The sequence below is a fragment of the Barbus barbus genome (genome assembly GCF_936440315.1).
Source record: "Barbus barbus genome assembly, chromosome: 10".
In the NCBI taxonomy this organism is placed as follows: Eukaryota; Metazoa; Chordata; class Actinopteri; order Cypriniformes; family Cyprinidae; genus Barbus; species Barbus barbus.
Genome location: NC_136738.1, coordinates 8,138,865 through 8,164,394, shown reverse-complemented (window position 1 = coordinate 8,164,394; position 25,530 = coordinate 8,138,865). Strand labels below are relative to the sequence as shown.

General features: G+C 36.1%; 2 protein-coding genes across 2 annotated transcripts; both read left to right on the top strand.

The window, feature by feature from the left end:
- Nucleotides 1-1,614: 1,614 nt before the first annotated feature.
- Nucleotides 1,615-3,368, top strand: LOC306876027 (homeobox protein Hox-D9a). The gene is made up of 2 exons (XM_079426918.1): nucleotides 1,615-2,201; nucleotides 2,559-3,368. The coding sequence occupies exons 1-2, from the start codon at nucleotides 1,664-1,666 to the stop codon at nucleotides 2,798-2,800; spliced, it is 780 nt and encodes a 259-aa protein (XP_079283044.1). The 5' UTR covers nucleotides 1,615-1,663; the 3' UTR covers nucleotides 2,801-3,368.
- A 10,670-nt stretch (nucleotides 3,369-14,038) lies between these two features.
- On the top strand, nucleotides 14,039-15,185 carry LOC306876044 (homeobox protein Hox-D4a-like; the record flags this gene model as incomplete). Its single annotated transcript, XM_079426941.1, has 2 exons — nucleotides 14,039-14,507; nucleotides 14,884-15,185. The coding sequence occupies 2 exons, from the start codon at nucleotides 14,039-14,041 to the stop codon at nucleotides 15,183-15,185; spliced, it is 771 nt and encodes a 256-aa protein (XP_079283067.1).
- Nucleotides 15,186-25,530: the final 10,345 nt, after the last annotated feature.

Below are 25,530 nucleotides of genomic sequence, written 5' to 3'. Positions count from 1 at the left end.
TCTTATGTTAAAATACAGTCCATGTTTAAGCCTGAATGTATGTAATTTTCGATTTTTTAAAAAAAATACTTTATTTATATTCAAAGACAAATGAGCAAATGCAAACTAATTTACAAATAGGCCTACATGTCAACTGATATTTATTCGAAAAAGTATGTCCATATCATACCCTATCCTTTTTTTTTTTTGTTATGAAAAGGCCCAAAACAATTTAAATGATTCGATGACCAAAAAGGCAAGGAATACTAACTTGCTTTGCACGTGTTAATTGTTAATAACAAACAAACGTTTTCTTAATTCTTGTATGCCCAGAAAATAAATCAGAAAATTTACGAAAACGTAACTCTAACTATACATGGATTAAACTTCAACTTGATTTGGTCAAATTTGTGTTCAAAAGGGCCAAGATACTTGTATACTCGTATCTTATCTTTCCACAAGTATAACAGTGATATTAATGTTCAGATTTTTCTTGCTATAGCATTGACCACTCACTGTCTAATACAAACAAACACAATGTCACAGGTCTCTATAGGCACATGCTCAGATGCGTTCAAGTGTGTGACCACAGATGGGAACGCAGATTATAATTTTGACCAAAACTGTAACAGCTGAGCTCTTAGTGACAACTTGTCGACAAATAACATTTTACCACATTGTTTTCTCACTCAGATTTTTTTTTAAGGAAGACATATACGCAACGAATTCCTTTTAACCTCTCTTTACACAAACTATCTACTCGGTCTTGAACCTTTTTGCTATTTTATTGTAATGTGACGTAGCAACATCCGCTTTATTACCATCAGTCATTCCACATAGTCGTCTCCACCTTATTCAGTGCTCGACGTGTATTATTATCTAAAAAGACGAGAATTACAATAGCTATGTATTATTATTATTATTATTTAATGACACACGTGGGTCAAGACACTTTGAAATGCCAAGAGTCTTTTTATTAAGGGAACATTAATACATAATCAAATGCACCTCATAAAAAATTTATTGATACACATAAAATACCATGACTCGCTTTTCAATAAGTACCAAAAATATACACAAATATTACTTCCTGTGTCAATCTTACAACACATTACAGTCAGTATCAAACTTACAACAACTAAGTTGCAGATCTTAACACTAAAGCAGCGAGGACCGTTTATAAAATATGAGAATCTGTGAGGCTGTGGTGGTTCGTTGTTTTACAGCATGTTATTACATTTATTTTACGAGGACTTACAACTCGGTACTCTATAAAATCCTTTACAAGGCTAGAATATGACATACCTTATGACGAAATTTTGCAAGATTTTACGCTGCTGGAATCGTTTGCTAAGCTATCAATGGTGAGAGCTGGCACTGAAATAAATGGATGCATTAATATGACCTTGTTAAAAAACAACAAAAAAACAGTCGTTGTCTAAAACAGGTTGAAAACAGAAGTAAGCCAAGTAAACATGGAAATCATTTCTTATCTTATTTTTTAAGAGTACAAATCAAACATACCGTTATCAGCGGACTGATTTACTCTCTGTATTAGTAAATATGATCACGTGATTCGTGTAACCAATCACTGAAGATGAAGGCAGCAAAAATTCTATGATTGTTCAGAGGCAAGGTTTCTGAAACAGAGTAACGTTTTATATGAGTTCGAGGGGATCCAAAAATGTCGACTAGTTCAGCTCTCAGTAGCTATTATGTGGACTCTATTATGGGGCACGACACGGAGGATGTTTACGGAGCGCGTTATGTCCAGGGTTCACACACGGCGAGGCCGTCAGGTGTGGGGGAAAATGCGGACTTCTCGTCGTGCAGCTTCGCTCCCAAGACAGCCGTGTTCCCTGCGTCCTGGACCTCGGTTCATCAACCATCTACTGCCGCTGTGTCCGGAATTTATCATCCATACGTCCACCAGACCCATCTTTCAGACAACAGATACATGCGCTCCTGGTTAGAACCAGTTTCAAACCATATCTCTCTATCGGGGTTCCACTCCAGCAGTCGGCACAGCGGTACAAAGACTGAAAGTTTACCCTCGAAAAGGACTGAAAGCGCGGCGTTTGAAACGGAGACACCGGTGGTTCCCGAATTTAGCTGCAGCGCTGTATCCGAGAGCGTAGACAAAGCTACTGAAGAAACGGTTGCAAATGATATTTCGAGTCACAGTGAACCTAAAGACGAAAAACAACAACAACTTGACCCAAGTAAGTAAAATGAATTGCCCCTTGATTTACAACCTTCCAACTGTCCTAAACTGGAGGTTTTACAAACCTATAAAAGTGTCCGAGCTCTTACCACGGCCGAAATATTGCCTTCGTCTGTGAGAATACTATCTATCTATCTATCTATCTATCTATCTATCTATCTATCTATCTATCTATCTATCTATCTATCTATCTATCTATCTATCTATCTATCTATCTATCTATCTATCTATCTATAGTTGCATTAACACTCACTACACAATATTTTATTGGCTACATAATGTAAAGCTCCCTGTGATGTTGCCATGAGTGGTCCAACTGTGGACATAAAGCTCATTTATGTGCTTTTTCTTTTAGGCAACCCGGCAGCAAACTGGATCCATGCGAGATCAACGAGAAAGAAACGTTGCCCTTACACAAAATATCAGACTCTGGAATTAGAGAAGGAGTTCCTTTATAACATGTATTTAACGAGGGATCGTCGTTATGAATTTGCACGAATCCTGAATTTAACAGAGCGGCAGGTTAAAATCTGGTTTCAGAACAGAAGAATGAAAATGAAGAAGATGAACCGAGAGAGGAGCAGCAAAGATCCTTAGTGAACAGTGTGCTTCAGCTCAAAAGCTAATGCGCGTTCCTGTAATATGCTTGGATTAGGATACAATTGTTTTTTTGTTGTTGTTGTTGTTTTTATTTACTTATTCAAATGTCTATTATTTGAGTGACTTGAAATGAATGGATATTCCACAATAAATTAGTTATATTTGGCTTAAAACGCCTAAAATCTGCTTCCCAGCACAATGGTGGAATACTTCATTCAGGATCGGAGGATTCCGTTTCGTTAAATTCTGAAGTTACTTATCCTTACTCATAAAAATCCTACCACAAAAATGTCTTATAGGAACTTAGGATATGGTTCGTGATCTGATCAGTTCTTAATGTGCTGATCTTTAAATCTGTCCAAAATGCATGCAAAACCCGCTCTTCACCTTCATGCATGTAATAATTTACTGTGCCTTTAATTTCTGTCTTTTTTAAATTGGACATTATGTACAATCTTATATTTCTAATATCTCTTTTCTAAACTAGTGTATTTCTAGTTTGAGCTCTTGCTGGTGTGGTAGATGCATCAATATTGTCTAAATTATATTAAAAATATAACTTTTTAGTTTGTTTTATTTCTTTTTTTCCAATTTCCAATTTCGTTTTATTTTTCACAGGGAAGCTTGTCTTCAGTGCTGTATAGTGAATTTGGGTGTAGACAAGCTTTGTTAAAATACTCTACTCGTGCACCTACTGTGGAAATGTTCCCTGTTTTAGACCATGTTTTACAAATAAATGGCAATTTCGACTGCACACTACTGTATGTACAGAGCTTCTAAATAACACCAATACGACTTTATGTTGCTATGACCTGCGACAATTTTGTTTCATGCTGGACACAAAATACAGATTCATTGTTAGGCAATATTGCTAAAAAAAAGAAGAAAAAAATAAGGTGTTGCAAAGAACCCCAATTTATCGTCAAACCTGTACCAAGAATTGCTTTAGAGCAGGAAGAGACTGGGTCCAATAAAGCTATAGAAAGAGCTAGACGTCTGGTCTAAATGAGTTTATGGTATAGGAACGTAATTGTTCTTCTCTTTGAAACTAACCTCACTGGTTCTTTGTGTCTGTTACTTGCACACAAAAACGTAGACACTTTTCTACGGGGCGTCTGGTCGATGTATTGATGGTGAAACTAAAGCAACATCGACCCCCCAGTAAACTGAAAGTCACGTTTATTCACGAAATGCTCCACTATACAAACCTTAAAGCTGACAATCTTTTGGGGGTGCTATTACTATTCAACCAAATGCAACAGTAATGTTTTCATCTTTTTAAAAAAGGTCGCCATAACAGCCAATTAAATACTCACGACAAGCTGGGTAGCTAGATTCTGAACAAATAGACTTCAAAATATATTTAAATGCCTGGGAACGTGACTGCAAAAAAGAAACATGAAGGCATCCTGCAATTTTCAAAGAATGCAAGATTAAACAGGAATGCACATTATTGCCACTAGAGGGCATAGCTGATCTGTGAAAACAATGGGCTGCCCGTGGCTGTGCACACTTACTTACAGGAGCTTAATCAGGTATACTATACTAACAGGATAACTGCTGGAAAATGAGTTAAATTCGAATTTGCTTCTAGAAAGTCCATATTTCGGGACAAACATATGCGTTCAGTTTTCCCAGTTTATGTATGGTGCATCCGTACTTTTCATTGTCTGTTTTGAATAAAACTATAAATGGGTCGAGATAGGGCAAGAACAAAGGAATTTGGCCTGTGTGCATGTATCTCAGTACGGAGCAATATGTGGCTAAACAGAAGTATGTAGATGAATGTTGTAGATAGAATGTACTACATTATGACGGTTTGGAGGTGTCGAGCTCTCTATCAAATGTGTGTTTGCTTATTATATTTATAATAACACAACAATTGGGCTAAAGGAGTTTAGGTAGACTACTAAGGGAGGTCATGCTACAGTTTATTTCACTTTACTTTCGCTTTGACATAATGTTTCTTTCCTTTCAACTACAAGTGCAATACAAATGGGATCATCAGGAGAACAGCCATTTAGAAATGAAAAGTAAAAATGAAGGCTTTACTCAAAACAGCATCAGTATGTTACAAAGCCGTTTGTTTTATTTGTTTTAAGCAGTAACGCAAGCTGAAAAACTGATATTATTAGAAATATCGAAGGTTTTTGTTTGTTGCATCGTGGAATAGCATATTCACACATCAGTTACAAAACAACTAGCCTATAACTATTAAATATTACTATTAAACTATTAAATATACTTTCTAATTATTATTATTATTATTATTATTAGGCTATTGGTGGTGGTGGTGGTAGTAGTATGATTAGTTTTAGAGGTAAATTAATACATGCAAATGTAAACGCAGTATACGCTGAACAAGTACAGCATTTTGCTGACTCCAAATGGAAAAGAGCAAAACATACACTTAATCTAATGTTTCTTTCCTTCCACTCCCTCCCTGTCTGTCATGCGATCTGGATCTATAATTAAAAAGCAAACGTGTTTTGAGGCATGCTGTAGCACCCTGACCGCAGAATTTGGCTGTGGGCCTGTTCACCAAATGCACTATTCAATAACAGCAGCTCTGAATCATATCTGATTCCACTGGCATTAATAAGAAACGATCTGACACCATCGATGAGTTCTCACTTTGTCGACCCTTCACATAACACACTGGACGAAGTATCCTCTCCTGCGGATCAACATTTCCACAAAATCCTGGACGGTAGGCATGTGAAGGCGTATGGCGACGGCCAGCACTGATGCAATAATTTTATCTGCTTGGGAAATCTTCGACACAGAGCGCCAGTTATCAGTCGAATCCTGGTGGAATTACGTGTCACTGCGACCGCTCTAAATTTTACGCACACGATAACTTTCAAAGACAGCGGGTCTTTACGACACTGCGAGAGGCCGGGTCGCTACAATACCGAGCCTGTAAATCGTCCGGTTGTAATAATGGCTCGGAACCAGCGTGCCTAAATCAGCGCTCGCCTCGGTCTCAGATGTTCCCTTGGATGAAACTTCAAGGTTGTCGGGCATAAAATCTGTTTTCAGATTACTGTAGCTTCCCTTTGATTATAAAGGAGTTCCCATCCAAGACCCCCCCTACCACTCCATACCCCCCTTTATTCTAAACTTAAATTAAATTATATATTTCTGAAAGAGATATGTCAGAAAAGAGGAACATACAATGTACCCCGAGTGAAGGTATTTATTTCTTGCTTACCTGCTTTATTCATTTATTTATTTATGTTTAGTTTTAATTCATTTATTTATTTAGTTTTGTTTTTAACTTGGAATTTTCAGAAGCACGCATGCAATCAAACATGCTATTTTTTCCTGTGTGATATGCAATAGGCTAAATAAAACACGGTTGACTACAAGCAATATTGTATAAGCCCGCGTTAAAAAACTGCTGCTTTTAACTGATATATCCAGAATAAACACATGAAGCTAAATTCGATTTCTTTAAATAATAATGAATTAAGAAAATAATGATCGTTATTTGCTTATTAGCAGTATAAACATGAATAATGAATTTTATTAATTTTAATTCCATTATTTATTATTCGTGGTAACAATTTTGCAATATATAAAATCGAGGTTTCGTTATAAACCACATGTTAATCTGGCGTCTACAGCTCTTCTGACACCTTCAGCCTTGGAACTGATAATTAGTACCAGTGCTTTTGACACACAAAAAGAAACACAGGCAAATGTGTTTACGTTTTAAACGCCAACAAATGATTACTTTCCAAGATTCTCCCAGCTCTAAATACAGTAGCTTATAAATTTATGAATCGATGCTTTGTTGATCAAAGCACACTGTGAGAACTATAGAACTGTGTATTTCGATTGCCGTTTATAAAACATAATTTTATAAAATGATCAATTATATTATTCAGTTTCAATCAAAGTAAAGACATTTCATACACATTTTAGCTTCCTCACAATTCATAGCGTGTTTTCTAATATTATGCATTGTGAGCATTAAGGTAGGTTTAAGTAGTTAGCCATTATAGCTACAATTCTTTATTGATCGTCGCTGCTTAATTCTCTAGGCTAATAGCTAAAATTATATACATTTCTAAGAAGGCTTAAATTAAACTCAAACTAATTTGATTATGTTACATATTTTATACTTGCAAAACAACACAGATTAAGAACATTTTACCGTGTCTTTTACAATTTCTCTCTCTCTCACTCCCTCTCTTTTACTATATCTCACACACCCACAAACACACTCTCTTTCAGCAGATGTCTGTGACTGTATTTTCTTTGCTGAGGAAGTGCAGCTGGCTCGGTCATTATGCGCAAAAAACTAGAGGCTTTGCGGCAACCCAGATTCCTTTTTGTTAGAAGACAATTTACAGCTTTGTAGATCTTTTTATGAGCCTATTTCGTCTGTCATTGGATGCCACTGGTCATGTGCAAGACGCAAACGTCTTCATGACCCCTTTTCCTGATTTCCCAAGCGATGGCTAAGGCTCCAAATCCAAAATACACAGTGTGCTCATATATTCTGAAATATACAGTTTTGCTGTGCTCTGCTATCTGTGTCAGAGATCGAGAAGACAAACTCAAGGCTTTGGTAACGTGCGTTACCGATTACGTATGTTGTCAGATGCTATGGGTGCTGCAAGAGTTGCATTTCTAAACAGAGCAAGCAATACAGTACTGGATGACTGATTTGAAAGAAGCTTCATAATATTCATCAGCAGCGCAGGAGGCAAAACATGGATTACAGGGCTTTGTTTGGTAAGTTTATATTTTATCAGATTGAACATGCTGGACAATATATGCCTTCGTCATAGCATAGTCAGAAACTACCAGGAGGTTTTTGGTTTGCGATAATAATTTCAGATTGTGACAGCAGCATAGTCAGGCTGATAAAAAACAATCAAACTCACAGAGTATTCTCTGTTTGTGCATTTAAAAGAGAAATCAACAAGTGAAATGCTTCCATTTGGATTCTACTAAAAGCTAGAAGAGTGCTCCTTTAAAACGGCTTGTTATATTTTAGGGTAATGTGCTTCTTTGTGTTTCTTAAATGTTGACCTAACTTTACTAGATCTTAATTTTACTGATTTGACAGAAATGCTTGGTTTGAATCACAGCCTTGAATATGAAAAATACGAACCTTTAATTCAAAATATCTGATATTAGTATTATTATTAACAGTAGTAGTTGTTGTGCAAAGAAACAAGAAGCAAATCTTCAAAAATTCTAAAATTAAAAACAATACGTTATATAAACTTTCAAATGATGACTGTTCTACAGTTTATTTTATGACCGATTCTAACTTTTCTTGTAATTTTTATTTTTAATGTTGACACATCACTTATTTTATTTAGTCAATTTGTGTATATATATACATTGCAAAAAGTGTCAACACTGAAATGTAGAAATTGCAAGAAAAATATAGTTTATATATACATACTGTGCATAAAACCAATTATTCACATCAATTTAAAATATTCAGACGTTATCTAGCTTTAATTGCTGAATGAAAATAGCATTCACAGCATTTATGAAAAAGGAGGAGAAATAGAGAGATTCTGAAAGTCTGTAAAAATGTCGAGGTGCAGTTGTTGTGTGTTTTAATGTATGCCTCCCTTAATGGTGAGAATGGCGCAGTTTTTTGGGAAGGGAGACAGGGTCTGCGGAACAAAGACAGTATTTCACAGTCAGCTGACAGGCCGCTGCAGAGGTATTTACAACCTCACTGCAATGCGGCAAAAGAAGCAAGAGGAGCCTACAAACGAGATAACCGAAATCAGAGCAATACCCACTCATATAGGCCTGCACATGAAATTCAATCAACCTCATTTAGAACGCAGTTCATATCAGTATTTTATAATTGCAATGCAAATTTGAAATACTAGCAAATAATTCATTATATTATTAAACTGGATCTGTACGTATAATTATTTTCATTGGTTGATAATCATGCGATGCGCGTGGTCGTTGATGTATCTTTTATAACCAATTTAGAGTGTTATTTACAGTGTTGCCTTTTCAAAAACCAAATCACATTACATTAAATATTATTTAAAAAAACACAACTGTGCATGTGCAAATGTGTATAATGTAGGCCTAAGCTGTATTGTGTAGGCTATTGATACGTTATTTGAATAGGGATGATATTCAAAGTATAGGCTACATGTAAAATAGTTATGTAAGCACTTCTTGTAATTGTTAAATGCACTGTTTCTGTATGAGCAGGTATGCAAAAAATATCTGTTCCATAACGAGGAACGTTTGCCATGTAGGCTATAGAACACCTAGGCAGTGTCTGCTTTGGTCGGCAGGCGGTGCTGTTGTCTAACACTCTGGGACTTGCATGCCCACTATCTGCATCTTTGTCCTCGAGGTCATTTCCTGTAGTTGTGATTGGTTGTCGCAGTCATGTGATACAACAGTCACACAGTTCTCTTAGTAACTGATAGAAATGCACATTTTTAGAAACAAAAACAATACTCTCAGGTTCTGCGCGAAAACAGTCGGAATTATTTCATATTTTATTTAATTAGCTACTGATTGCTATAACCTGTTCAATTTCACGTCTCATCATTTTTTCACTGTTTACAAACAAAAGTTGGTTTACATTTTAATATTTTTAACATAACAATTATAGGCTATAACTATCCAAAATATTAGCAAAAAAATATTATAAAAATATCCAAGATATTTTGAGTTTGAAAATCCCGAAACACTCACTGCCTTGTACACATTTCATGCCCTTTGAATGAGCTATGAAATATTTTGAATTAGCTATCAATCGAGTAATCAGTTGACTTTATTTTCAAGTGGCTGGACTAAAAAAAAACTCTGTGGTGAGAAAATTTTTCTTACCGGTAAATGTTTATTTTATTTTAGGCTAATACTCAGTGCACAGAAACCTTCCCAATGACCATTTTACAAAAGTCGACAACTGGCCATATATTGCGCTAATGTGTGTGTTTTCTTTTTCTTTTTTTTTTCTCTCTCTCTCTCTCTTTCAATAGGGATGCATTATGAGTATTTTTTTAACCTTGAATTTACAAAAAAACATTAGTTCCCATTAGTTCACACGTCAGAGATTTTCAAAAACACCTCATTTATCCTACAGTGAACTGTGGCAAAATAACGTGCAAACTTAAGCAATGCTTTCCCCCCCTTTTTTATGAAATACTACACCGACTAATACTAGTTGGATAAGACATCTACAAGAACTATTTGCCTAAATATATCGCAGACATTAGTCTACTAGGATACAATAAATAATTTATGTTTTTTTTTTTTTTTTTTTTTGTCTGAGCGCAGTGAATGCGAATTGAACCCCGTGTCTTTATTTCCTCCTGAGATCAGAGTAATCGCCATTATTGAATAAGTGCAACTTTCAGGGTTATTTATGGCACCCGCGCGCTGTCATGAATGGCTGTGGGGAAGCACGTGATACCATTAAACTTTGTTTTATGGCCAGGGAGTTGACAAGCCAAAATATAATTCACATTGTATATTAGAAAGGTCGTTCAGACGGTTTAGAAAAGATCCCAGTATCGCTGCAGAGGAAAGAGGCTCCACGCTTGTTTTGATCATGGATATACAAACTTGTCGATACGCTTTACGTGATACTCCTGCTCCTGGAGGTAAGCTTGTCCTCAGTCACTGAACTTGTGTGTGGTTGAATTGTGCCATAATGTTTAGGGTGGTTTCATACAGTCAGCCTCCAAATCAGCGCTGATTTGTTTCTGTGAACTCCTCTTGTGTTGTTGTGCACAGTTTTGAATGGTTGGATAACTATGGAGAGAAAAAATAGGTTGTAATGGAGGTGACGTAAATGTTATGCAGTAGTCCGGTTTTGGTGCAGTTGTGGCGCCACGTTATGAAAGATTGTTTCCGTCGCTCCTAAGGGTTTAACTTGTATACACGAATTCAATTATTATTATTATTATTATTATTTGTTAATAATTGTTTTGATGGATTACAAGTGCGAAAGATATGTCTGTGATTACCACATATTTAAAAATACGACCAAAGTTATTTAATGTGAGCTGTTCTTTTGCATTTGACCTGCAAATTATTGCTACGTATTTACTCCTGTTGTGCAGTACGCTTAATTGTGATAAAATAGTGTAGCCTACTGTTTCTTTCTAGAGATAAATTTGGCTAAACGAAAACATCATTTAGTCGATACACGCGCTTTCATGACATATTACTGCACTTTGTAATAAGCAGGGTTTCTGTTTTTTATTGACCAGCTCTCTAGCGCCCCCAAGCAAAAGAAAGGTCATGCTGGCCTTAAACCATCTATACTTTGTGTTAATTATTTTTCCTGAACAAGTGGTTGTTTAGATTGTTGAGAAACATACAAAAGAACAAAAGTCATTTTCATTAAAGCCTGAATTAAATTGTCAATATTAACAATAGTAAATATGTCCAATTTTATGCGCATGTTATAAAGTAAAAAAAACAAAACAACAAAAAAAAAAAACATTTAGTCACTGTTTTATCCAACTGTGCAATTTCAGTTAAATAACGATTGAGAATTTTGTTTTGTTAAAATGTTAAATTAAACATTAATCAGTTAAAACCTGCGCATTCTATTAAAGAGCAGTAATCCAGGTATTTACTAAAGCGTTTGAGAAAGATCAGAAATTTAATTCGATGATAGTCAAACCATTGCTAATTCTCTTGTGAGTCAAACATATATATATTTTTTAAAAGGACTGAATCATAAAAATGTCGATTATTAAAGAATGACCGTCAATTCTTTCTGCATACAAAAATTCATTTCCAACTTGATTCAAGTCGGGGGTTAAAATAATAAAAACGGTTCATACCAAAGAAACCCTTATGTACATGTTAATTATCTTTTTTTTTTTTTTAAATGCAACAGGAGATCTTTTCATTTAAAATCAGAGGTCAGTACAATTGGTGGCTGTCTCATTCTTTTGTTCATCACTAACTCGGCTTTGACCCGCCTGAACAAGTCGCAAAGCAAGGTGAAACACGGGTCACGCTGTCTAACAAATAAATAAATAAATACACGTATTAAAAAGGTACATCGTCTAGCTAGGCTTGGTAAGTATAAAACATGACGAAAATTAAGTAATATATAAAAAAAAATCTAATATCAAGAATAGACGGCCTGCAAAATTTCGAAACTGTTATAATTTCTCTTAAATCTAAAAAGCTATCAATCGTGAAAGCTTCATACTCTAACACAGTTAAGATACAGCTGGTCAAATTAACCAAGCAATGTATTTGGTATTTGAATGGAAATTCATAAGATTTATGTTTTTGTTTGTTTGTTTATTTATAAGAAAATAATTCTAAATCCCTCTACAGGAAAGGAAAATGAAAGATAATGTCTTGTTAACCAAATTTAGATGCAACGACAAACATTGGTAAATATTTTTAAATACTGAGATTTCTTGATTCTTACATCTTTAATAGATCCAAGGTTTTGGGGGCAGCTTTGTTCTGGTGACCGCGAGCAAACGACCACAGGAGCTGGTTATCAGAGGAGGTCATGTATTATCCATGAACTTTCCTCATTTCCCGCTACCGCTGTCGCCTTGCAAAAAAATAATGAAACTTTGTGATGTGTGTTGTAAATGATTCGGCTTGACCTCTCGACCTTTAGCCTTCCTTTATATGCTTCCTCGGTATCCAAACAGCACACGGTTTTGAGGCCACCTGATCAAGTTGACTGCCATGACAGCATCTCACAGCGAGTAGGATTTAGCACAAAAGCCTTCAATCCTGTACCTGGATGAATATAATAATGTGTTGTATAAAGATAGGCCTATAGAATTAGATCATTTTTATTAGTGTGATTAGTCACCATTTATTACAGAAATTTGAGCGCAGTGCGCAATGTCTGAGAGATTGAGCTACTGGCCTCTATTTAGAAATGTGTCCCAACAACTGTTTTATCAAAAGAGTGTTAAAAAGTACTGAACCTTGTTTTAAAACCAAACTATAGTGTAATTTTGAAATTGAATTATACTGAATTAGACACTTTTGAGTTAGAAAGGTTGCAGTAACGAATTCAATGTATATAGAATTTACATTGATTTGTTCGAAGGCGTTTTGTCTGTTGAGCGAATACATGCCGTCGTCTATATATACCCTGTAGAACCGAATTTGTGTGAATAACATGACAGTCACAGATTCGATCCTAGGGGAGTATATGGTCGATGCAAGAACTTCGAATAAAACTTTGTGTGTTCTGAATGTTTTTGCCATCTAATGTACGGGCAATACATTAAAGTTCTAATAAGTGCGTTGGAAAACGGCTTCTGGCAACGAAGAACCACTTTCTTAATGGAGAATATGAAATGATAAGCATAATTGCATAATATGAGTAAATTATTCTGATTACGTGAACTGTCATGAAATGCTTTGATCAGTTGTGTCAACATTGCCTCTGGTTACTTGGTGGTGCTTTGTATTGCGTTTCTTCCTGTTTTCACTCAAACAAGTCAACATTTTTATTTTTTATAGCGTTGAAATCTGAGTGAGAGACAGGACAGAGAGCAAAAATGAACGTGAACAGTATTTTGTAAAAATGTTAACAAACTTTGCACATCCATTGCTCCCTGGTCTTACCTTATGAACTGCCAAATGGCTATTCTCTTTTATGTGTCGTTTGATTATTGATTGGCACGGCGCATTGATGGCGAACCAGGGCGCTCTATACAGCGAGCTGAAAGGATGAGAAGCGCTGGAACGATGAGACTCCAGTAACTTCTGCGTGACCTCTACATGACAAAGACGGTCTCCATCAATTGTCTGCTGGCTTTATGTGACTCTTTTTGTGCCTTGGGCCGTTTTTTATCTTTTGTCTTGTTTTGTTTTTAACAGTCAAAATCCCTGGGTTTGATTTAGCTTGGTTGAATATTAATTTACCAAATGGGCCACATACACATACATGTGATGCACATACATGTTTTATATGATATCATGAAATGTGTATTAAGGAGGGATCCTCCCATGTGATGATGGGCATTACCAACTGGGTCTCAATACACAAACAGAATTTGTCTTTAAAAAAAAAAAAAAAAAATTAAAGTTTTAAATCAATCCAATTTTATTATATTGTTACCGTCCTAATTGAGAGATAATGTGAAGTTTGTGAAATCAACTACTAGGTGTGCACAGCTTCTTCTCGGTTGATGAAGTCCCTCCACCTCGATTGGCCGAGTTGGTCACATGGTAGCCTAACTTTATTCAGTTGACAGCAAGTAGGAGGGCTTTATGGAGGGAGGAAAAAAAGACAACTCGAGAAAAATTAGTATTTCCTACCTTCAGAAATTAATGGCCATGAGTTCGTACATGGTGAACTCCAAGTATGTGGATCCAAAATTTCCTCCTTGTGAGGAATATTCTCAGAACAGCTATATACCCGAACAGAGCCCTGGCTACTACAGTCCGTCGCAGAACACTGATTTGCAGCATCCCGGAATCTATTCACGGTCAAACTACCCTGAACAGCCTTACAGTTGTAACACTGTCCAGGGCTCGTCGGTGCAGCCGCGGGGTCATGTGCAGGATCAAGCAAACCACCCTAGCCCTTATCCCGCACAGACAGAGCAGTGTCCTGCGGTCCCGATATCCGGACCAAGGACTTGTGGACAACAACAAAACACAAAGAGCCAGAACGGGATGCCAGCCAAGCAGCCTGCTGTAGTTTATCCATGGATGAAGAAAGTGCACGTTACTACAGGTAAGATTAACTCTATTCGCTGTCCAATAGGCCAGCCTATTCTGCTGTTTTAGACACAGTTAAAATCATTCAGTGAAATATTTATGGGTTCCTCTGAAGGGGCCGCCAATTACACCAGCCATAAATTTTTATTGCTTAGGAAATAGGCCGCTGGCTGTGTTGGCCACTATTGTAGAACTGAGTCCACTTGGCCCAAAGCTTTGAACTGAATAATTTAGCAGTGGTAAACTTTGAAATAAATTCACCGAAACTTAAATTATTCCAGTAAAGAATATGCGTTGGATGAAATCCGAGCATTTTTTTTTTTGTAAAAGTTCAAGCATTAAGCGAATGGTTCTTTGTTTTTTAAACAGAAGTGTGTTTTTGTTTCTCTCAGTGAATCCGGATTACACAGGAGCGGAACCCAAACGTTCTCGGACAGCTTACACAAGACAGCAAGTTCTCGAACTAGAAAAGGAGTTTCATTTTAACAGGTATCTAACAAGACGGCGTCGCATTGAAATCGCGCATACCCTCTGTCTCTCTGAGCGACAGATTAAAATCTGGTTTCAGAACAGAAGAATGAAATGGAAAAAGGATCACAAACTTCCTAACACGAAAGGAAGATCGGCGTCAGCTGGAAATCAGCATGCACAACACGCTCAGAAGGAGAGCCAGACAGAGATTACAACTTTATAAGTGGATATCTCTCCCTCCCGCCAGATGTACAGATGAACTGTATGTAATAGACAATGCTTCATTTGACATTGCATGGTAGCAAATCATGACATGTTGGGTACAAGTGCCAAAAACTGAGAACCAGAAGCACACGCCATAACTAAATGCAGCGTAAAAGCTGCTATGCATTAAAATCCCAAATTTCGATATTTCCAGTATTGTAACCGTTTGTAACTGAGGCAAAGAGGATATATGAGGCATCGAATGATGATTCACATGCCACCATGAGGTACAGTAAAACGTTATAAAGCTCACGCTATTTTACACAAACTTTCCAAATTTGTTTCAGAGCATGGATCGTTTTAGTGACCCTGTTTACACCATTTATATATATATATATATATATATATAATTAATAATAAGGGAAAAAATCGTTGCCTGGGAAATTATTTATTTGTAGACTGAAAAACTCTGAAATTTCCTTTTCAACTTCGTTTATTGTGCGCGCCTCATTAATGGTTTACGTTCTAAAAGACTATATTTCGGTCAAGGAATTTTATCATGTTCGTGTAATTTTTAAGAATTTCGTTATGGACGTTTTACATTTGTTTATTGCAGCTTTTATAAATGTCCTATTTAACATAGAAAAAAAGTCTCTTTTTGATACGAATATTCCATGCCTTATACTCCACTATCCCGCCCGACATCTTTGTAAACAATATAGCTACCATTGCAGAAGCAGTATTTCTGTCTTCCAGATGTTGCCTGATATTCTTGAAAAGCAGCTTTTCATTTTGCATTTTAGATACACGTTTAGCCCTCACGATGTTTGAACCTTCTATTTATTAAAAATGTTAAAAAGCTTTATGTTCTACGTGAACGTAAGTATCCGTTCAATAATTTTCAAATTCAGTTTTGAGTTTTTAAGTTCTAAAACATATGTATATATATATCTGTATATTGTGCATATTTTCTACAGGCATATTTTGCAGTAATTAAATAAATAATATGCAGAGAGGTTTCACTCAAACTGAGTCATATTGTGTTGAAACTAGAAACTTTTGAGATAGGAAAAACACGTTTTATCAAGCACTTTCATACACATTATGTTATTTTTGAAAAGGAATTGGTTTTAAATCTGAAATGGTTTTCCAACAGTGATTAAACTTAGACGCTCTGCTATCATTGTGGTGTCTTTGTCTCCTTAAACAAAAACACGAGGGATACATGCATTGCGAAGGAGTCTTCACACTGAAGCCTTCACGTTGAGAGCATGAAAAGGTATTTTTACAGAAGTTCAACAAAAGCCTTGCGGGCAGGTTCATCCAGAGGACACAGTTTCTGTTGCATTAGACGCTTTTGAGCCGCGAGCACTGACCTCTACACTCCTGACCCGATGGACCTTCAGCCGGTTCTCTCAGACGCTTTTTGCGCACAGATGCACCAAAAATGTGTTCGTGTGGAGGAGGGGATGCTTTTTTTAAAGAAAGAATGAAAAAAAAATTCAGCACGAAATTTTGGTCTGTATTAATGTTTGCTTGCCTTACAAGGTGATTATTTGCCACAGCGCGTGACTTTGTAAATAATTTGTAGCCTACTTTATCAGAGTCCTGCACATTAAAACAATGGTTATGCTGCAGCTGCACACTGATTACGATAATTGTGAAACTACAATCCATAAATAAACCTCTAGGTGTTCTATTTCATCATGAAAAATATCAAGTCAGAGCATTACTGACAAGCCGGATGATATACATTTTGGCATCCGTGTATTATTAAAAAAATACAGAGATTTGCAAGCGATCGTTACTATGCTAAATTACACTGTTAAATAACAACACAGTTTATATCATTTAAATATTACACAAATTTCTCTTTGTTTTGATTCTTTACTTGCTTTTGTTCTCAATACCTAAAATCGTTGTCCATCAGCACTGAAAACTTTTGTGCTTGCGGTATGTGTGTGTGTATGTATCATATTTTGGGGTGACAAATATGTGCCCTGAAGTGAAGTTAACATGACAAAATCTCTCAAAACCTCCGTTATTAGGCGTTCTCGTTTGTAGTAGGCCTATATGAAAATAGTAAATAGAGGCTTTTTAAATTGTACAAATGCCTACCGCTTTCTGTTAGGGTTAGGTTGTAGTATTTATAACTAGCTGTTTATAAAACACGTCCCCATTTAGATGGCTAAGTAAACGTGTTTGAGAGACAAAATACTAGTACTGATAATAATTTTATCATCTTTCTAAATTATTTATAAGTAAATGTCTGTAAATTTTGTCTGTAATTTAATGTTACCGATGCTGTGGCAATGTTAACACTTTTTATGTCAATAAAAGCCACTTCTATCACAATCAGAGAGAGAGAGAGAGAGAGAGAGAGAGAGAGAGAGAGAGAGAGAGTATAAGAAAATCAATACACACCTTCAGGGAGGACAAAATGTAAAGTTTATTTCAGGCGAAACATCTACAAACATACTTTACAAACAGGCATGTGGAGTAGTTTTCTGATAGCATTTTTTACAGAAAAGGGATTTATATAGGCCTATTGCATATGCATAATCAATAGTGTACCGACTATATGTGTCTGCGCGCCATACATATATTATATATATATATATATATATGTGTGTGTGTGTGTGTGTGTGTGTGTGTGCATGTTTATGAGGTTTATGAGGACACAAATTTGTATAATGACATGGGTATGACAGAGGTATTACAATATGAAGGTGGTTTATGAGGACACTGCCTATGTCCCCGTAATTCAAAAGGCTTAAAAAACATACTAAATGGTGTTTTTTGAAAATCTAAAAATGCACAAAGTCTCCTGTGAGGGCTAAGTTTAGGTGTAGGGTTGGTGTAGGGCAATAGCACACACAGTGTGTTCAGTATAAAAACCATTACGCCTATGGAGAGTCCCCATAAACCACAAAAACCAACGTGTGTGTGTGTGTGAGTGTTAAACAGCATATATAAAACATTCCAATATTTTTGTTTAATAAGCCGTGTGCCTATAGTGAAAACACGCCACGCAGGGGATCGCTCCATTATCTTTGCTTTCAGTAAGGCTTTCTGAGTATTGACCTGGATGTCTGAACAGAATAAATGAGAGCCGTACGCAGTTCCATTTGCAATGACACTGCACCGACTACTACCGCCGCTCTCACAATGCTTCTCAAACGGCCATTTTTGATTTCCAGCTGTTCGTTGAAAATGTCTTCGCCCATCGAGACAACCCGTTAAGATAAATCAAACTGCGCTGTCGACATCCCAAGATAGAATTCGGAATATGGTTCCGTTCTATATCTTTTTTGTTTGACCACGTGATTGTCTAAATAATTAATGCAGCACGTCCCCTAGAAACACGGCGTCGTCATTAATCGCGAGGACTCTATCAGACTTGAAAACTGAAGAGATCCAAGAAAATAATATCCAAACGGTCCTGTATCTCACCCCATCGCATCCTGCACATTCGTACAGCTTTTCAGCCAATGGAGCATCGGTAGGTAAACATTTAATATTTGCACTGAGACAGCGAATAAACATATCTGTCAGAATTTTGATAAATAGCGTCCTTTGATTCGGTCTTCTTCGCGGACAGACTAAAACAACTTCAGGCTCATTGTGATTTTTTGCTTAAAGAGCCTCAGCATGAGGCTCTCCCAATCTAAACCTGTATCAATAATGATAAAAACTGTGGAGTAGAACTACTTTTATTTTTAAAGCATTGAAGGCAGACTCTACGTTAATTATTTTCTCATGCAATATAATGTTATATTGATGCATTTTTGTATGAAAGATGTGAAGTCCAGTACGATAGTGTGTATTGCTTAGCCGCCAGGGCTTTAACGAAGGCCTCTTTGTGATTTATAATCCGTCAGAGATGCTGTTCTTTCCCGATTTAGTGGCGACTATTTGCGCAGACGTATGTGTTTGGTTAGATAAAAAGGACACATGCTAGAATTCATTGTAGAGATCTATCTGGAAAATCATCACATAGGCTAGTTACTGACGTGAAGTATTGCCTGAATAAAATTCATGTTGGATCCTGACAGTTCTACAACAATTAAAACAAAAACAACAACACCAACAAAACAGCATAAGTAACACACACACAGAGAGAGAGAGAGAGAGAGAGAGATAAAATATGGCATCGATCCAAAAACAATACATTTCATTGATGTCAAAAACCCCACAATACCCACTCGTTTAGTAATGGAGCGTTATGATCGTATAGATCTCTCCATAAAGTGTTGCGAACTGTTGGAGAAGGATGACGGTGATCTGCATCGTTGTAAATCATGCTCAGTAATTCCTGAAAGGGTGAGAGGCTGTTGGGGGCCGGGCGTGGACTGTAAATCTTTCACTTTTATTAGCCCGTGAACATATGCTGCAAGGGGAGACGACTCGCATCCTCTCCTCAGGACAATCCTTCGCTCGACCGCGTTCCCAGCCGTTTCATCTCCATCTTACCATCCAGTTACATATCCATGCAGCACAACCATAGAACAAGAATTCTAACTCAGATTACATATAACATAATAACCGACTTGCATTTAACCTCTCAAATTGTGTATTAAGGGTAAAAAAAGCGTAGGGTCACAGAATTTGTATGTATGAATTCTATGTAAAACATAGAATGTAAAAAAAAAGAAGAAAATTAAGTATTTTAATGCACAACTAAAAATCTAGACACCGAATACCTATTTTTTACATTTCATGCTTGCATATGGATCAATGCACACTCTTGCTTTTTGAGAAGAACAATGTAGAATTTGGGATGATTTTGATGAATCTCTTTGGTTGAGGAGGTCATACATTGCTGTCATTACCTAAACCATTATAGTCAAACAATATTTCAGTGGTTTCTTGTAGCCTATAATAAACGGATTTCTGTTCTAAACAGTGAGCAAAAAGGAACACATTTATATCTGATCATCTTCATTTTAAATAAAACGAAAAATTCATGATATTGCTTTCAACAACGGACTAATTCACAGGCCTATTACTCTGCGTTAAATGCAAAAATAAGAAAATTAATAAAAAGGTGAATATATTCAGTGAGACATTGGGCTGTGAAGAAAACAAAATCAAATGTTTCACAGATTATCCAGTTATTTGTCTTTCAAATAAAGACAACGCAGTGCTGAAACTAATAATTTTATTTATTTATTTTTGCTTCATTTGAACGTTTGTTTTTATTATTATTTTATTATGCCTGGGTTTCAAATCCATAATAAATAGCAATGTAGCTTTTGTCTTAATGATACACTCCGATACAGTGGCTGAGAAAGGTGCAAAATGATTGTACAATGATGTGAGGCTGGAGGGAATGTTAGTGCTCTTGCTTTTAAAATGTATTTGTGAGGTGAAGCTGGTTGGAGTAGCAGTCTCAATCAGGACAATCTGCGATCCGGATCACGTGAACAAATATGCTTGTATTTTAAGGCAGCGCCTGTATTTGTCATGATAAGGTTCCCGAAATATACTAATGTCGACTCATTCGGTGAGCTTGCCTCTGTAAAACGTTCACTTTTTTTCAAATGGGAAGTTGATTGCTAGTAATATTTCGTTTTGGAATAAGAAGACCTTCTTGGCTTTTTATTGGTAGCTGAGTGAGTGGCTCCCATTCTTTCGGGAATACTGTCTGCATTGGTATATGGAAATGCCTGGAAAAGCGCGAGATCAGTTTTAAGACAGTACTGTCTATAGACAAAGGGTGAAGGATATATCCGAGCAGCCGAACTGAGAGATATTGAGACTAAGAAGCACGGCTATATAATAAATTGACATCACAGGTAAGCAATAGCATGGCAAAACGTAACCTTTAAGAGTGGGTTTACATTAGGCCCGCGTAAAAATATGATTTATTCCATTCAAAGCAGCTGATCTTTATTAATGTCGTCGCCTACCAACTTAGCAAGTACGATTTGAAGACAAAAACTGAGACTAGTTTACAGATTTGCGCAACCTTTACTATTTTAGATGGTTAGGATGTAAGGTGATTTCAGTCATAGAATATTAGAGCTTATTTTAGCGTTTTATTTTACATATTCTGATAGCTTTCTGGAGTTGGCCATACACAGTATAAAACATCTGTGTCATACATTGTGAGATCGTTAATCACTTTAATTTGTGTTATAGTCAATGCGATGTTAGACATGACATATGTGGGCTAGGTTAGTCTATTCTATGAAACATAAATTTTTCCATAAATTCAAATAATTTCAATCTCTCTGATTTCGATTTAGTACAAATGACTGAGATTCAACCACTCAAATAATAATAATAATAATAATAATAATAATAACAAATTCTTACTTTACTTTATTCTAATTCTGAATGGAAACCTTATTTCGCATGCAATAAAAGAGTCAAAATTTATTTCATATGTAAAAATAAATTAAGATACGAAGTAGATTTTTTTTTTCAAAGGAAGCAAAAGCATACTATGAAACGACAATCTAGATGTTTGAAATCTAAACTAATATGGTGGTTTATAATTAGGTTTTAAGACCTAATGTGATTTATAAACTATTCCCGTAAAGAATTACATTTTCTTTTTTAGTTGATGTTCTATAACCGGTTTGCAATTGAGCCGTTTGTAGTATTAAGATTAATTACAGGTTTTTGGTTATACGTACTTTGATTATTTATAAACAATTATGAAATCTTATATATTTCACAAAACATTAAGTTCTGTAACTGCATTCTTCTGCATTGTGCGATATCTAGTAAATAAATTGAAGCTCAAACCCAAACGTATTTGTTTTCAGTTCCTCAGATTAACTAGATTTTTTCACGAACCTGTCATAGGATTTAAAATACTAGGGCCTAATGTGATAGCCATATACATATATTTTTCTACAAAATAGACAGACTTGATCATGCAAAACAGAAACAGATATGCATGTATATATTTAGAGATCGACTTCCAGAGTCCATTATATTTACAGCCCATTGTTCTGAGTACCAAACCTACCGTGGGAGTGCGTGGGCGAAAACACTGTTGCCGAATAAAGGCAGACCGTGTTCGGCTGAACTGTTCGCTACATTTATCCCATTAAGGCTTTGAACATGACACGCAAGTTGTAAATACTGGCTACGTACATTCTCTTGGGTATGTTTGCCAAAGCAGCGGTCCATCACCAAGCAACAATAATATTAATACTATTATTAATCCCATAGCCTTTTTCAATGGTGTTGTCTTCGTCTCATGATTTCGAAAGGATTTTCAGAGAGGCACAGAACAGGTCATCTGTCTAGTAGGATGAGGATTAAAATCTCGTCTTCAGGCTCTTGCTCGGTTTTAAAATCACCGGTGAAAAAGTTGTGCGGTGTGGATTGCATTGTGACTTGAGTCCCTTCCGTCCGTTGTTCATTAATCAGTGAGTTATTGGAGAGGAAGCCAAAGGTCATCCAAAAGGCTTATGAGTGCTAAATATTTTGGCCAGCATCTCTTTGTGTAAAATCGCTTATGTCATTTTTTTCCCCCTCTCACTGCTACTGCTCCTAAAACCAGTCCAATCTTCTAAAGGGGCGAAATAAATTCGTTCATTAAAAAAATGGGGCATCATGTAAAAATGTAATAAATTTGTGGTTTTAAGAACTGGCCACGCAGACGGCCGTGAATTCACATCCAGAATGTGAATTCCGTCATTTTGCAATCGAAAACGTAAGGTGTTGACCAAATTCGTAGTCAGAGGCAACTTAAAGAATCCTAAATATAATGGGGAGCTGGAAGAAAAATCTGAACAACAACTGAAAAAAACAAAAAAATATATACATTTTTTTTTTATTCTTCAGGTCGCCGTCTAAATTATGAAGATCGCTTGAGGAGAAACAGAGGACAGAAAGCCACAGACTGCGGTAAGATATGTCTTAATATTTTAGTTTGCACTGAAATTAAATAATAGTAGCTTTATAACCTGCAGTGTATTGCCCTGTGACTCTTATTTCACAGCTTACAACATAGACAATAATAGGCCAGAAAAAGGAATACATGGTTTTTGTGTAAATACAAAATTATTGTGATGCTCTCGGCTTAGACAACAAATTAACAATTTAACTTGAACAACAATTATTTGCGTGCTTTTACCAATACATTTTGAGGTACACAATATATTGTACACAATAAACAAAACATTAAAGCAAAGCATAAAATGCAAAAGCATTGTTATCTCGTATATATATATATATATACAATACATTTAAGAGATAAAACAAACAAGCAAGGAAAAAACAAGAACACATATTCCCATCCGCACTTTCTTCTTAATTTAAAGTATATCCTTTACTAAAATCCACAGCTCACCGCGCAGTTGGGCAAAAGTGTGTTCCATTACAAGCAGTTAAAGAACGTTCAAGACAAGAGTGTGTGAATTACAGCAGTAGCCGGATTTATACTGGCGGGCTGTAGGCTCTGGCTTTAGCGGGACATTCTTGCCCCCAGCCATCCTCCTACGCTTAGAGTTTTACCCCTCTGACGGTACCAAGTCTTGAGGAGTGCTTTTCTTTTCACCCCTCTGTGAGGCATTTACGGCTGTAGTATGGCCAGTCATAAATTTTGTCGGGCTCCACAATGACAGGTGCATTGATATGTATCGTGCGGCGCTTCAGGCCGTCTAATAACTACTGTATTGAGCACGAGCTACAGTCACTTGGGTGAAAGCCTATCTTTAGAATATGACTAGGAAGAAGACGACCAAGTTACACAGAAAGAAAGAAAGAAAGAAAGAAAGAAAGAAAGAAAGAAAGAAAGAAAGAAAGAAAGAAAGAAGTCTGTTGTGTCATTGTGGTTTATTGCAGATTAGGATCTCAGTTTGTTGCTACACTTTGCTACCAAATACGAACCAAATCTTATTCGCATACTTGGGTGATCCACCTCTTACAACTCACATTGGCCTTTGGTGGGAAACAAGCCTAACTCCGAACCCACCATGCCGTATAAAACAGCTTAAATAGCAACTAGAAATTTAGAAATGGATTGAGTCGCGGTATTGCAGATAGTTCCAAAAGCTACCTAACAAGCTAATAAAAATTATACACTGTTTAAATGTATTAGGTGCGAAAGGATGACTAATTTGCGTCCCTATAATTTATATCTCGGACTTTGATTTATTTTCATATAGGCTAAAGATTGTATTTTCGTATAATGTTCACAAATCCAAGAAATAGAGTGCATGGAGCCCTGCCACAAGTTATATCAAATTCCACTCGTTGAATTTCTTTAATATAAACCGATCAATCTATGCTATGACGCCGAACCTTTACGTAATCTCAAGATACGTGAAAGATGCACAATTTCATGTTTTAGACAAACAACTGCTGATCTTATTATTTTTAGTTATGTTACAACTAGGAGATTTATTCACATACTCGTGATATAAATATATGGATTTTTATTTATTTTATTTTATTTTATTTATTATTATTATTTATATATTTTTTATTTTTTTGCTTCAATTACGCTTAAAGTCTCAAAGAGTCGGGAAAGAATGGAGTATTGTTTGCAGATAAATGCTGATTCTCCTTCTGCTGCCTTATAGTTTCACTCAATGGGGTACTTTTAGCACAAGTTAAACTTTAACCGCCTTGTTGCATTCATGCCGAAGTTCTGAAAGTGAAAAGCTGAAGCTGAAGAGAGAGAGAGAGAGAGAGAGAGAGAGAGGGAAGAACTATTACTGTTATGATATGGTGAATGGTGATGTTTTAAGTGTTTTAAATATTCTAAAACATCTGATTTAAAACATGGTGCAAAACTGTACAATCTGCTCTTTTCAACCTGATTTGAGAGGCAGGAGACCATAGAGCAATAAGACATTTGGACTGAAGGCACTTAAACAAGATGACAAAAGAAAACTACAGTCGAATAGTTCAGTTAAGGGAGCAACATACACTGGGTACTATTTCTTGAATATTATTTTTCACTACACAACTTTGTCCTGCCATCTTTACCATAGTGCATTAAGAAAATTAATGAAGTCCACAAAGTTAAGAGGAGAAAGGGAATTCAGCTGACGCCAGAAACTATAGAGTTGGGTAAAAATCTATTTCCATCTCATATTTAAATATTGAAAATGCTGTGGGCTGTTCTCAATTGCAGTGTTATATGTTTAGAATGAGGAAGTATAGTTCTGTATATGCAAATATGGAGGTTTTTAGTGAGTATCACAGCATATCACTGTAGTACCTCACATCTATGATTGTTTAAAGTTTAATCCTAAAATCTTTGCTACAACTGATACATTTTCTTTCTTAACAGGTCAAAGGACGGAAAATCTGTGGGAAGCTCCAATCACGTGATTGACAAGTCCATGCAATTGGACAGGGGTTCACAGGCTCTCTTAGTTTGAACCTTCGCA

Coding starts and splice junctions, on each gene's coding strand:
- LOC306876027 (XM_079426918.1), top strand. CDS start 1,664: ATGTCGACTAGTTCAGCTCTCAGTAGCTATTATGTGGACTCTATTATG. Junction 2,202..2,558: donor ACAACAACAACTTGACCCAA/GTAAGTAAAATG, acceptor TTTTTCTTTTAG/GCAACCCGGCAGCAAACTGG.